The following is a 13,268-nucleotide window of genomic DNA, read 5'->3' as shown; positions in this document are numbered from 1 at the left end:
CTAATTATTTGAATGTAAAGTATGTAATGAATTATCCATAAGGTTGTATGGTTATTCAGCATAATGAATGGGGATGTCTCAACTTGTTGCTTGTTGCCAACTCCTGGCTTGAAGTTTTCTCATTTCTAAGCTCTTACAGCTGCTTTGTAAAAAACACCCATAGTACACCCCTGTCTGAGATTCTGCAGTCCATCTAGAGTTAGTGCTAACATTTTAAAACATTAGTCCAAAGATAGAGAAGTAGAGGTAAATTAACAAAGTGCTTGGGGATCAGAAACTGCTCCTACTGAATTGGTAACTGAAGCAGCTGGTGCCACTAGCTCCTAATTCTTCTACCAGTCCCAGGCTAAAAAGGAAAACTAAGGAAAGAATGAAATTGAAGAATACTTCCAGGTAGATGTTTACTAGCATTTAGGACAACTCAGAGAGCTTACTCATTTGTCCAGGATGATCCAAGTTTGAGTAGAAGGCAAACATCAGTGCTAGACAGGAAGTGCTGCAGGGTTGGTTTTAGTTGCATTTTAGGCATATTAGGACTTGGAATGAAAACACAAAGATTTACTGGGATTGAGGCAATGTTATATGCTGTACACATATCACTACACTTAAAGCAAACCCAAACAAACTTATCTTCACTTGCAATGCCCTCTCTATTTTGCACCTGTGCAATGCACCTGTGTCCCCTCTTTATTTTTAGAGTACAGCACTTTTTGTAAGAATTCATTTTGCCATATACCAGTAATATGTGTTTGTGCATCTCTGTGTCTCTCTATAAGGCAATTTATAGCCCCTGTAATTCGTTACCATCACAGACTTGCACAATATTTTCTTTGCTCCTATACTGCATTTCTCCTAGGTTATGATAACCAAAGGTTCTTGCAATTCTGTTCTTTGTGCTCCCATGGTCACATTGCCAAATCAACTTTTCTGATCTGTGCCTTTCAATGAGCGACCTTTGGAATAGCTGGTCTGGTTTTACCTCAGCTGCTGTCATGGAAACCCACTGAATGCCAGCTTCTCCCACAGCTGAATGCATTTAGAAGAGATAGAGAGCATTTGATAAAACAGTTGGTACAAAAAAATCCCTTGTTGTAAAGGATACCCCCCACATTAGCAATTTTAATTAAATTAATTTTGCTTAGCCATGGAATGCCACAGCAGTTGTTTGCTAAAAACATTTGCAAATTACTATAAACTTATTAGAACAAAATACAGCTTAAACTAACTTAAGAAAAATTCATTCAAGTCTCATAGAGATACAGACAGTATTTCTTTAGAAGTAAAATTGTCTCTGAGAAAAGGAAAAAAAAAGTCTTCAGAGAGTAATGTGTTAAAGATCCCTTTTCTTTCACATCCAGTAAAATTGGGGGAAAGCTGGAGACAATCTATTGAGTTTTATGGTCCAAGTACAGAAGCTTAGAGTGACAGCAATGACAGGTCTGTGAAAATTCTGTTATTAGATAGTTAGAACATCAACTTCTCTTTACTCACACTTTACCTGACTGGCAGAACAAGTAGTAGTGCCTATAAAAAGGGCAACAACTCAGTTATAACATAGTTGTCCTTGAACCCCATCTTACACACCAGACTAATTTGGGAAATCTCATAAAACCATTATGAACTTCTTTAGTACAGGTAAAAGAACCTAACTGGCTAAAATTGTCTTACCTTTACACCTCAGAGGCTGATGTAGGATGGTCACCTGCAAGAGAACTCATCTATAAATGAAACACTTTACTAAGTCCTTATCTCTTGGCTGAAGTGACCAACACATGATGAGTCTCAAGTGGATACTTTAATCTACTCCCCTCTTTTCAGCTGAGTGAATGAGTATTATTGCTAAGAGCTGCCATTAATCTCCATTTTTTTCTCAAACTTCATCTATCACCTCTGTCATAGGAGAGGGTGGAGCTAGGGCTTGTAAGGGTTAGCTAAGATTTTGCATCATCTTTCACTTGGCCTCCTGACAGGATATGTTAAGTTTAAAATGTTAACAGACATATTGTGCTAAAGTTTCCACTGCTCCACTTTATTAACAAAGACTTTTGATCCACAATGAGAGAGCAGAAAGCCTTTCCCTGATCCTGTGTTAGTGAGCATTTCCATGGCTCTTTCAGCAGAGGATTCTAGTGGGGTTTTAGTATAAACAGTAATGTAATCTGGAGGGGTGCAGAAGAGGAGATACTAATTGAAATTCAGGACAAGGAAACTGAATTCCTAAAATTATACATCAAATCATTTGGAATACTGAACTCAGTGCTCTGTTTTCTCTATTTTCTTGTCTGTATCATTGTACCTCCCTCCTTTCCAAGTTTTCTTTCTCTCAGGCTATTTGGGGCAGATTTGAGGACCAACCATGTGCAAGAGCATTTCGTGCTCCCTAGAAACAAATCCATTCAACATACAAGGGTGGAGGTTGCACTGCTCTGCTTATAAAACTAAATCATTACTTACAGTGAAAGTAATCCATAAAAGAGTAGGGCTGCACATGAAAGCTCTGGGTGAACAGTGGGAAATAATTCTCCTTTTGCATTTAACTGAGTCATCACATTTTTATCAGCTGATGATTTATTTTTTCCAGTCTGCAGAGCACATGGAGGCAGGGCAAACACAGATCTAGCTGCTCTCCATCTTGAAACAACCCCCCACCCTCTCCAACAAGCAGTGCTGATAAAGCCTCCTGTCCTTCTGACATGGGCAAAACAGGGAAGTGTACAAACCCCCTGCTATTATTACACTGCTGCTGAGGAACAAATGGCATATTCTGCTTCCAGCAATTCACCTATCACACCACGTCCATCTGCTCTTCTTCCTCCACAAACATATTTTGCCAGGGTTACTGGAAGAAGAATAAGAAAGGTGATGAGAAGAGATGCCACATAAGCCAGCTTTTCTTTAAAAGCAATACATAAGCCTAAATGCCACACATATAGCTCAGAGGAATAGAGCAAACCCTAGGAAAAACCAAAATAAATCTGCAATTAATTTCTATATTTCACTGTGAGTGCATGCTAAAGTGCCAAATGACCTGTAAAGTAAGTGTAATATTGATGAACAAGAACTCAGCCAGCCAAAACAACAGGGTCTAGGAATGAAGCCATTTAAGCTGTCCAAGACAACAGACTTTGTGGAGGAGTTACATCACCACAGGACACAAACTGGACACAACAGAGAATAGCTCATGACTCTTCTCAAGAGAGCAGGTGTCTGATTCCTATTAAAGGAAAGGGAACTAGACAGCAAATGATCAGCTCCATTTACAAGATTTGCTTCTCTTCAACAAAATGTGGAAAATTTCACATAGTTTCCAAACACTAAGAGAATTGACAAATAATTCTGTGCTATTTACCAATTTTTTTAATAAAGACCTAAGAAATCAGACAGTTACCTTCAGGAGAGAAGCCATGTAGTTCCAAATGCTGTACTGCCCTCTGATCTGTTCTTCTCCCTCAAACACATGATTCTCAAAAGCAATGAGTGTTAATTACAAACTAATTGGAGAAGATCCATGACACTTTTTCCAATGGAAAAATCATTCTATTAATTTGTCTCTTCCCTGATAAATTTTTCACTCTGTGTGTATTTCTCTCTCTCTCTGTTGTTTCCTTTTTGTTTTTTATGGTCAGGAAAGTTTCCATTCCAAGGACAAGTTCTTCAGAGTGTGGTGCCAACCTAGTTGAAACTACAAGCAGCAATGGCTGCAACAGTGAGTACAGTTTAAAATTAAATAACTGGACTCCACAAGGCAAGTGGGGGATGAAGTTTTTGTTACTAAAAGTCACATGTTTTATTTTTCAGAAATAACAACAGCCTAAAGCATTAGAGTGGAAGAATGGTGGAGAAACAACATGCAGAGCAACCCTAAGAATCTGAATTGTAGAGGGTGACATGGTAAGCAAGATGAGAGAAGAAAGTTGACTGAAACAGGAGGCTGACACATTGGAGAAGACATCTAAGACTTAAACAGTTGCACTTAATGGAGTTTCTATGTACTTTTAAAACTGTCAATTATACAGAAATCACTGTAATTTATGTTTGAATTCTGTGAGATTTTTTTATGCTTTTCAGTAATGCACAGCTAGATGCATGAGATAATCTTGGGTTTTACTACATGGGAAATAAAAAAATACCAATTTTTTTCACTGCACAGAGAATATGAGATATCACAGGATTTTAGTGTGAGGTGATGTTATGAATTTTTGATAGGGGTTTTTCATTTTTTCACAGGATTTCCCCAGAGGAGCTGAAGCCTATCTTGATTCAATAGTTTCAAAATTGATATTTGTGGTACATGTCCTGAATTTGGCTTGTTCCAGACACCCTTACCACATGTACGGGGAAAACCCTCACCTTTCTCCCAGCTAATACTTACTTTTATTTATTTTTTTTTTAATTGTAACAGAACATCAGCAGGAGGTGCCATTGGGAGTTTATTGCCCAGGTTCCTGGCACACTATTTTAATTAGAATTAAAGGGAAATATTAAGAAAAGAGATTGGTAACGGTTAAAATTTTTTAGGCAGAGTTTGGTGTACATTTGTAATACTAAACAAGACTAACATCAATCTACCTTGATGGTTTTTAATTTTGTCTGGCTTTCTTCTGAAAATCTCACTACTGAGGGAAATTCAAACTTTACCTTGAATATTCCAGTTGACATTTCAGATAGCAGAAATCAGGAATTTTGTTCGTCAGGTCAATTTTTGACACAAACTATTATTGAGACAGGTATCTTGGCTGAAAGAAATGCTGCCCTTCTCCAAAGATTTATTTCTTTTGTTCACATAAGCATCTGTTGATCACACTGATATATTATATACCACACTTTGGTCTCTTACAGGATTCCCTTACTCAGACAAAAAGAGGCCATCTGCCATGGTCCATGTCTTTTTTTTTTTTGCCTTCAAAACACAAAGAGAATGTCTGGTTAGTCAGAGGCATAGAAAATGTGAACTGAACAGGGTTTTTTTTCAACTTATTTCTAGCACTGGAGGCAGAAACCAGCAAAAACTCAGACATGTTCCCATAATGGCACATTACCAAGCAGGTCATTATATGGGACTTATAAGGTTGTATTGAAGGGAAGATTAGCTGAGAAAATTCATTAATTGAAAGGAGAGAAAATTCAGAACAGAGATTTCTTATCTCTGAAAGAAACAATCTGAAGATGTATAAGAACACAGGTGTAGAGAAAATCTTCTGAGTAGTCCTGCTATTTACATTGGCCTCAACAGCTGAATACTCACTTAAGTAACTTTACCCATTTTAAAACCTCATGCTGGCTTCTTTTGAGAGACAGAAATATAAATTTTGGCACTGCAAAACTTTCTTTCAATTATCTCTGCCTTTTGGTACATGCATCTGGTAAGTAAATATATTTGGGGTTCTCTCAGGGGTTGTTGTGGTTGAAGAGCAAATAACAGCATGGAGGCGAAATTAATCTGGATAGCAAAACACTTTAATCACAGATGTTGCAATTTTATCACTTAGACCATTTCCCTGTCACATGGAAGGCATGGTGTGGCCTGGGACAGACATTCCAGTGGTTCCAGCTATGTGCAGGGCTCCAGGGTATTCATCTCACACTTCTTGATGCTGGAGAGGATTCCTGGACTCTGATGCAGACCCCTCCACCTTCCACCCCCTTTTCTGCACTATGTTTATCTCTGAAGCTTCCTCAGCTGCAGGACCTGCTGAGTGTCCCTGCAGAGCACTCTGGTGCTTCTGGTTTAGCAGTGCCATTGTCTGAGCTCAGCATCATTCTCTGCCCTTGTGGCAATCTCTATTGAGGACACGTGGCTGATCACCCTTCCCCTGCTCTAACACAGCACCAGTCACCCCTCCCAGGCTGCTCAGCATGGCTGGCAGCACCAGGAATCCTAGCTGCATTACAGAAATGAAACATTTCCTTTCTGTCCAGTTAAACATGAAGGTTATGCACATACAAAGGGCCAAATGTGACATTCTGGTTATGCTAAAATAACACAGTCACCTCCCAGCAAGGGGCTTCTCTGAAAATTGAACCATACTCTACTTCCAGATGTTTCCCTCTAAATGAAATAACTAAATGTTGTCCAAGTCACACCCACACTTATTAATCTTCCATCCACAGATGGCCACTGGGAGTTCACAGCTCACAGTGTCTTCTAATTAAAAACCCCATCATCAGTACAGCCATGGGGAAGTGCTGTCGGTGCTCAACTGACACCAACAGGTAATGCTCAGGACAGATACACCCCTACTAAAGCTTGCTAGCCAAGTTCAGGAAAAGTTGTAACTAGACATGGGAATAAAGTTGGTAACTGAAATCTTCCTTGGTACATTTAAAGCAAAACTTGTTACTTTGTTGTACAACATACAGGTATTTTCTTTTTACTACACTGAAAATGGGCCAGCTGCTTGATTTAGCATTTAGAAATCTGGTGCTATGGTGCAAAATCAAACTTTTTTTCTTGTTTTTCATTCTATTACTATGTGAAAATAAAAGGGAGGAAAGAATTTAAAAAGCAGTAAATATATTATTAGCTATACTGAGACTATGCTGAATTTACTTACTTGGTACTGCATGCCAGCTGCAGCAATCAAAACAGGTGATGTAAAAGCATGGGAAAAACATGCAGGAGCACAAGTCTTACTTAAAGTCTCTATGTAAATATAATATAGCCAGATCTTGTGTGTCCCACAATTCCAAAATTAAGTGCAAAAAACTTCCTATAGAAACTCAAAGACAGATAGACTTTTTTCTAAGCACTCTGGATTTAAAAGATAGCAATCACACTACAGGAGAAGAGGCAACCACTGTATTTTGAGTCACACAGTTGAGTAACTGAAATTCAGTTCAAGGTGGTGAGCCCAGCTGAAATTTTAGCTGGACATCTTTAAATAAGAGATTTTTCTCTAAGAATAGAAGGCAAGGTACTTTGACATACTTCTATCTTTATTTAACAAGTACTTTGTTACTTTTCTCTAAAGATTTTCATTTATTTTATCTAGTAAAACTTCAGTTTTGTAAATAGGACTCTGGGGAAGTTCTGCATCTCTCTAGAAATAAAATCCAGGAAATGGTAGATTTAATGCATCAGTAGTTTTTCTAGAGTGCTTTATGCATAAATAGAGCACATCAAAGTAGTTTCTTTCTACATTTGGGTTTGGGTTTGCCACTGACACTAAATTGGGAGGAGCTGTCAACTCTCTCAAGGACAGAGGCCCTGCAGAGACATTGACAAAGGGCAATCACCAACCCTATGAAATGTAACAATGGCAAGTGCTGGATTCTGCACCTGGGACAGGGCAGCCCTGGTTGTGTGTAGGGACTGGGGAGCAGGAGGGTGGAGGGCAGCTCTGGGAAGGGAGCTGGGGTCAGTGCCAAGCTGGCTCTGAGCCAGCCCTGCCCTGGCAGCCAGGAGAGCCAATCATGTCCTGGGGCATCAGCCCAGCACCGCCAGCCAGGCCAGGCTCTGGGGCAGTCTCCAGTGCTGGGGGCAGTTGGGGGCACCTCTGTATAAAAAAGACATCAAGTTTAGAGGGGGTCCAGAGGAATGCCATGAGGAAGTGAAGGATCTGGAGGGGAAGCCTTATGAGGAGTGGCTGACAACACTTGGTTTGCTCAGCCTGGAGGAGACTGAGGGGAGTCCTCATTGTGGTCATCAGTATCTCCTCACTCTCACGCCCAGTGCCAGAACTCGAGGAAGTGGCATGAAGCCGAGTCAGAGGTTTAGGTTGGATATCAGGAAAAGTTTTTCACCCAGAGTGGCTGGACACTGGAACAGGCTCCCCAGGAAAGCGGCCACAGCACCAAGCCCTGCCTGAGCTCAACAAGAGTTTGGACAACACTCTCAGGCACTGGGTGGGATTCCTGGGGTGTCCTGTTCAGGGCCAGCAGTTGGACTCAACGGTCCTGATGGGTCCCTTCCAATTCAGCGTATTCTACAATTTGTAGAAACCATTTTCATTTTGGAAGAAAGAGGCTTTCTTCAAATGCAGAATTCCATCAAATATAATTTCCTGCAATTCTGATGTGTACAGGGGATTACAAAAAATGCAAGGTTTTCTCACAGATATTACAGTAAACTCTATTGCAACTACAAGACTCAGTAACATTACCAAAATGATGTTTATGTTTTGGAAGGGGCTTTGACTGCAAGATGTCCACTCTTCCAGACTTCTCAGCTCTCTGGAATGAAACAAACAGCTCACTGAAGCATTAAACCTTACTTATGCTTGGTTTGCTTTAGTTGAACCAAGGTGAATTAGAGTCATTACAGTAGTATAACCATGAAGCAGGTCATCCTTTATGTCATTACATTCTCTTAACACGAAATTCCCAGTAACTATTCGATCACATCCTATTTCCCCATGTCCGAAAAAGCCAAAGAGGGGCACATTTGGAAAAAACTTCCTGAATGCATCTGCTTCCATATTCCTTTTGGTTTTGTAATGCCGGTATCCTCTGCCAACGCAGGCAAACATGAAGCCAATGGTGTTGTGCTCGGGGATGTTGGCTGCTTTGAGACGCTGCATGGCTGCCTCTGCCGTCCTCTCGTCAGCCACGTCCTGGTCCAGCAGGACAGTGGCACTCTGGATCTGGGGGCCGCTGAAAGCCAACCCAACCACACCGCAGGCGTCCCCGGGCTGGGCGTGGGCACTGCAAGGCAACGGCACCGAGTTAGAGCATTCTCCTCACCAGACTGAACTGCTGCTGCTGACCTAGCTTCAAAGCAGCTGACATTGCAGTGATTCTGATACCTACCAAAGTTAAAAAACAAACCAAAGACTTCATATTTTAGCCATGTTTTTGTGTAGCAACCTTTCACAAAGAAAAACTTCCATATCCATTTCTAGGTATTAACCATAAATTTGTTTCACTCATTCACTCAGTAGTTTGTGTGTGTCACAGCTCTGCAACTCAACTAAAACATCAGTTAAACTTAGGACAAGCAAAGGCACTGAGGATTTATACAGTAAGGCAGGGCAGCAGTCAGTAAAGGTTTTGGATTCATGTTGCTTTAAACTGGTTGGCCAGAACACACGGGGTCAAGTAGTTACATACTTAACCTTTATCTGCAGTGACTTTACTTAAGGTCAGCTCTCTTATCTGGGGCAATGGTGCAGCTGGCAAATCAGAGGCAAGGAGAACATGGATATTAGTATGGACTCCAGAGCCACAGTGGGACGAGAGGAGCCATGGGCATGGCCGTGCTCCACAGGACGGAATGCCATGTCCTTCAGCAGCCAGGGCAGCTCAGGTGAGCTCCTGGGGCAAGCCTTGCTGTGTGTGCAGCTCCTGCTCCATGCTGTGAGCCAAACTGAGGCACAAACACACACACACACACACGTTCACATCCCAAGCTCTGTCACAACAGGCACTCATTCACCTGCACTCCAGAGATGAAATGCTGACTGCCATAAACACTAAAAGGTATCTGAAGCTAAAAATCACCTTTTCATTGGGTTTCTCCTAGCTGGGTTTCCAGAATCCAAATTGTAACACAGCCATACCAAGCTTCCAGCTTTTCTGGCTACATCACAGTGTAGCAGTTGTGGCATTTTTCTCTTTAAGGAATTGTTATTTTACTATTGGTAAAGGGGATTTTCAATATAACTAGAAGGCTGTGGATCTGCAATGTTTCTCTCACGTTAAATCTTTTTCATCATTTACCTTGAAAAAAATACTTACTTCTCAGAGGTCAGTGATGTAAAGCTCTCCACTTGTCCTCCAGCCAGGATGATACTTTTCTCATTCAATGGATTGACTATTTGATGAAGAAATCGAGTAGCTCCAGTCTTCCAGGAGTTGTAGCCAAACAGAAGAACAACACGGAGATCTGGGTTATTCTTCAGACCTACAAACAAAAGCCAACACTGATCCCCTTATTTTTAAATCCTGAACTCTGAAGTTTAACCATCCTAGCTTCTCCTCAAATATTACATCACACCTCCCTCTGAACAGCTCCACTTCACATGTAACTGAAGGAACTGGAAACTGACACTCTCCTCCTTACTCCTCCTTATATATATGGATAACTTTTCCTTACTGCTCCAGGGACTGGGAGGAGCAGAAATGCAGTCACCAGCTGCAGCCCCACAGAGGCTCCTGGAGCCAGAAGCTGCTGGTTCACTCAGAACTCCACTGGCACCTCAGAGAGCAGCATCTCACAGAAGCCCACATAAAGGAGAGAAAAATGACATACCTGCTTCAGCAAACTTGCTTTCATCAAAGACCCTGTTCTTCACGTCTTTAGAGAAATGGAAGGTGTGAATTTTCACCCCATCAATTTTGGGAAACAACAGAGCAAACCCAGCTTCGCCCTCTTCAATTTCTTGAGGCTGATTGCTGCTTGAACCCATTGGGGTAACTACAGAGACAAAACCAAGCATCTTGTGTTCAGAGACTCTAATACATTCATTTACATGACACAGGCAGAAAGAGGTTGAACAGCTCAGGTGATATTCAGCAGGACAATCTATTTCTGTAACAACTTACCTAAAAAATCCTGTGAATTTTTTGTTAATGTTTTGGAAAGATGAAATGTCTAAGTCCTGCTGGCTATCAATCCCACTGAAGTCAGTTTTGACATGGATATATTTACACATATCTCCCCAGGCACATCAAACATAAAACATTAAGAAAACAAGACCAGTGCAATACAAGCCTTCCTGCCAACTTCTGCAGGCACATAGAAATATTCAAGTTTTTAAGGTGTCCTATAAGCATGTGATAACAGTATAAAGCAAAACTGGCACAAAAACTGGGAGTGTACTATTAAAATATGGTAATGACAACAATCAAATACCTTACTTATAATGTGGAAAGTGAATTTAAGGTGAGAAACTATAAAAAAACCAAGTTTCTAATGATAAAAGTGAAGCATGAGAAAAAGCCTGCCACAGGAGGCTGTGAATTTTCCAGTTACTGCAGATGCCTCCTGCTAGACCATTACACACAGGTATATACCAGGATGCCCTCTACAGTTAGTCACAATATGACTGAAATGTATCCATAATTCCAAGCAACATTCAATAAGTACATTAAGGTGCCAGGGAAAGCTGCCTGCCCAATTAAATCAACCCTTTTAGTTATAACTGCAATACATGAAGTAAGTTCCACAACACTTAGCAGCAACATTTAACTCCTTAAAATTGAAGCCAGTGCTGAACAATGGAGATGACACCTTCAAGCTGACCTCTCAAAATCCACCCATTTTGCTCCTACCTACAATCCCTGGGGTGACCAGTCCAAGAACCTGACATCGCTTTGGCAACAACTTTTCAAGTGCGAGAGCTGTTTCTTTACTGTTTCGTTTTCTGGCTGTTAAAATGAGAAGAAACCAAAAAAAAAAAAACCATCAGAGAGCAGTAAAAGTGTACTCTGAGCAAATCCCACAGCCAACCCCGTCCTGTTTAACCAATGCTGCCTATCAGCGGCCGCCCTGGTAACAGCACGCTGCTCTGTGCTGCTCCCTGAGAGCACAGGGCTGCCGGCAGGCAAACACACTCAGCGTCCTCCTCAGAAGGGAAAGGAACCCATCTGTGCACATTAACAAGATTCTGTGAGCTGCTCCCTACCACAAATGCAATACCACGCAGTCATGGCTTCTGCAAAACATTTCCTGTCCAGTGAAATCAAACCACAGAGAATTCCCCCTCAGCTGACTGTGCTCTGCTTACAGCCCAGTCTATCTTTAAATGGAAGTGAGTTAGGTCCAGCCTTTACCTTTCTTTTGCTCGTGACACTCCTCGTGCCCGCTGAAGGTCTCTGCATCAGCGATGTAGAGCACGGTCTGGGGCAGCACGTGAACCTTCTGCAAAGACACGGGCGGAGGAGTACACAGGACAGGACAGAGTGGAGGGAAAGTGGGGACAGAAACCGAGGAGAAACTGCTCCTGCTCCCCTGCCAGCCCACGTCGGTGCCCTCCTCCCTCACCAGGCTCCCCTCAGCCAGCACATAACCTCTCATTAGCCTCAGAAGTGCCCAGAGGAACTTCTGCCCACAGGCAGGAAGCTGACCCAAACCTCACAGAAGCAAGAACAGCTCAGCAGACTGGACCATGACTCTACTCCTTCTTTTATCTAAACTCCTTGCATTCATGGTTGTGGGCATCTACTGTTCACCAGCGCTGATACTGGGAAACAGTATAGAGCCCTTCTTGTCCCACTTGGTTTAACACTGATCTGCTGAGGCCTGTCTACTGAGAAACACCCTGACATGAATCTTTGTGTAGTGAAGGCCCAGCACCAGGTTAATACTGGAAAGAAATCCTGCCAGGCAGAGAAGTCCTGCAGTGTTTACTCAGGGTCTCCAACCATAAGAGGGTTAACCTCTTAACAAGATTGCCGCGATGAACAGATGTGCCCTGAACTGCAAATCCTCGGCGTTTTGATCGGTGTATTAACACGCAACACTCGAACTGTCAAAACCGCCTACGCCTCCGAGCACGTCCCTTTTGCCGGGAGGTTGGAAGAAACTCGTTCAGCGTTTAAACGAAGGCGCCGAGCTCTCGCCCGTCAGACGGCCCCTCAGACACCCCCTCGGCCCGAGCTCGCGCCCCCTCAGCCGCCCCTCACCTCGAGCTCGCGGGCCAGCGCGCGCACCAGCGCGTGGTTGTCGGCGGGGCCCGGCTCCAGCGCCGACACCCACGCGATTCGCTGCCGCGTCCGCAGCGTCCGCCGGGCACACTCCCTCCATAGCCGGCACACGCTGCAACACAACACGGACACACCGCGTCGGTCGCACCGCCCCCGCCAACCGGAGCCGGCCGCCGCCCACCCCACGGCCCCGGCCCCGGCCCTTACCAGGCGGCGCGCAGCAGTGCCTTGGTGGGCAGGAAGCCGAGGACACGCTCCACCACCTCGGCGAGGTTGGCGAGCACGTAGCTGCCCTTCGCCGCGGATTCCATGGCCCCGCCGCCTCCCCGGCCCCGTTGCCCTGCGTCACCCGCGCGCCTCCGCGCCTGAGGCAACTTCCGGTCAGCGCGAGCGGGCACGAGCCCGGCCAGTGGCGCCGCCTGACGGCGGGGAGGACCCGCCCCGCTCTCACCTCCCCGCCTTCCCTCGCGCCCCGGGCCCCAGCACGGACACAACGCTTCGTAAAATGCTTTTTATTCATAAACTTGATGCAAGTTTACAAATTACTGTACATTGCCAAGGAACTCTGCCAGAAGAAATGGAACCCAAACAGAAGCGTGCGCCGCAGGGCGGAGGCCGGGGCCGCCGCAGCCCCGCCGTGCCCGGCCACCGGCACAGCCCCGGTAACAGCGCGCACCGGGAGC

General features: G+C 43.7%; 2 protein-coding genes across 3 annotated transcripts in view; one reads left to right on the top strand and one right to left on the bottom strand.

The window, feature by feature from the left end:
* NRG4 (neuregulin 4) overlaps positions 1-8,351 on the top strand; it is a 51,377-nt gene extending 43,026 nt beyond the window's left edge. For both annotated transcript variants that reach the window (XM_074549524.1, XM_005487797.4), the window contains exons 6-7: positions 3,627-3,706; positions 3,799-8,351. In XM_074549524.1, coding sequence (XP_074405625.1) covers positions 3,627-3,706; positions 3,799-3,815 — 97 coding nt within the window. In that variant the 3' untranslated portion in view covers positions 3,816-8,351. The remainder of the gene's footprint in view (positions 1-3,626; positions 3,707-3,798) is intronic.
* FBXO22 (F-box protein 22) lies at positions 4,851-12,967 on the bottom strand. Its single transcript, XM_074549520.1, has 7 exons — positions 12,793-12,967; positions 12,565-12,697; positions 11,713-11,800; positions 11,212-11,307; positions 10,190-10,354; positions 9,676-9,841; positions 4,851-8,643 (listed from the first exon to the last, which is right to left on the bottom strand). Exons 1-7 carry the CDS (start codon positions 12,894-12,896, stop codon positions 8,214-8,216), a joined length of 1,182 nt encoding a protein of 393 aa, XP_074405621.1. The 5' UTR covers positions 12,897-12,967; the 3' UTR covers positions 4,851-8,213.
* Between the last annotated feature and the right edge of the window lie 301 nt (positions 12,968-13,268).

This window comes from Zonotrichia albicollis, chromosome 11 (assembly GCF_047830755.1).
Source record: "Zonotrichia albicollis isolate bZonAlb1 chromosome 11, bZonAlb1.hap1, whole genome shotgun sequence".
NCBI lineage: Eukaryota > Metazoa > Chordata > Aves > Passeriformes > Passerellidae > Zonotrichia > Zonotrichia albicollis.
Note: the sequence above shows the minus strand (reverse complement) of the source record. Positions and strands in the feature narration are given on the sequence as shown.

Excerpts from the sequence above, each read along its gene's own strand:
- FBXO22 (XM_074549520.1), bottom strand. The coding sequence starts at position 12,896 with ATGGAATCCGCGGCGAAGGGCAGCTACGTGCTCGCCAACCTCGCCGAG. Across the intron at positions 12,698-12,792 it reads GCACTGCTGCGCGCCGCCTG|CGTGTGCCGGCTATGGAGGG; the intron begins GTAAGGGCCGGG and ends GTTGTGTTGCAG. Across the intron at positions 9,842-10,189 it reads AAGCAAGTTTGCTGAAGCAG|GTCTGAAGAATAACCCAGAT; the intron begins GTATGTCATTTT and ends TTTTGTTTGTAG.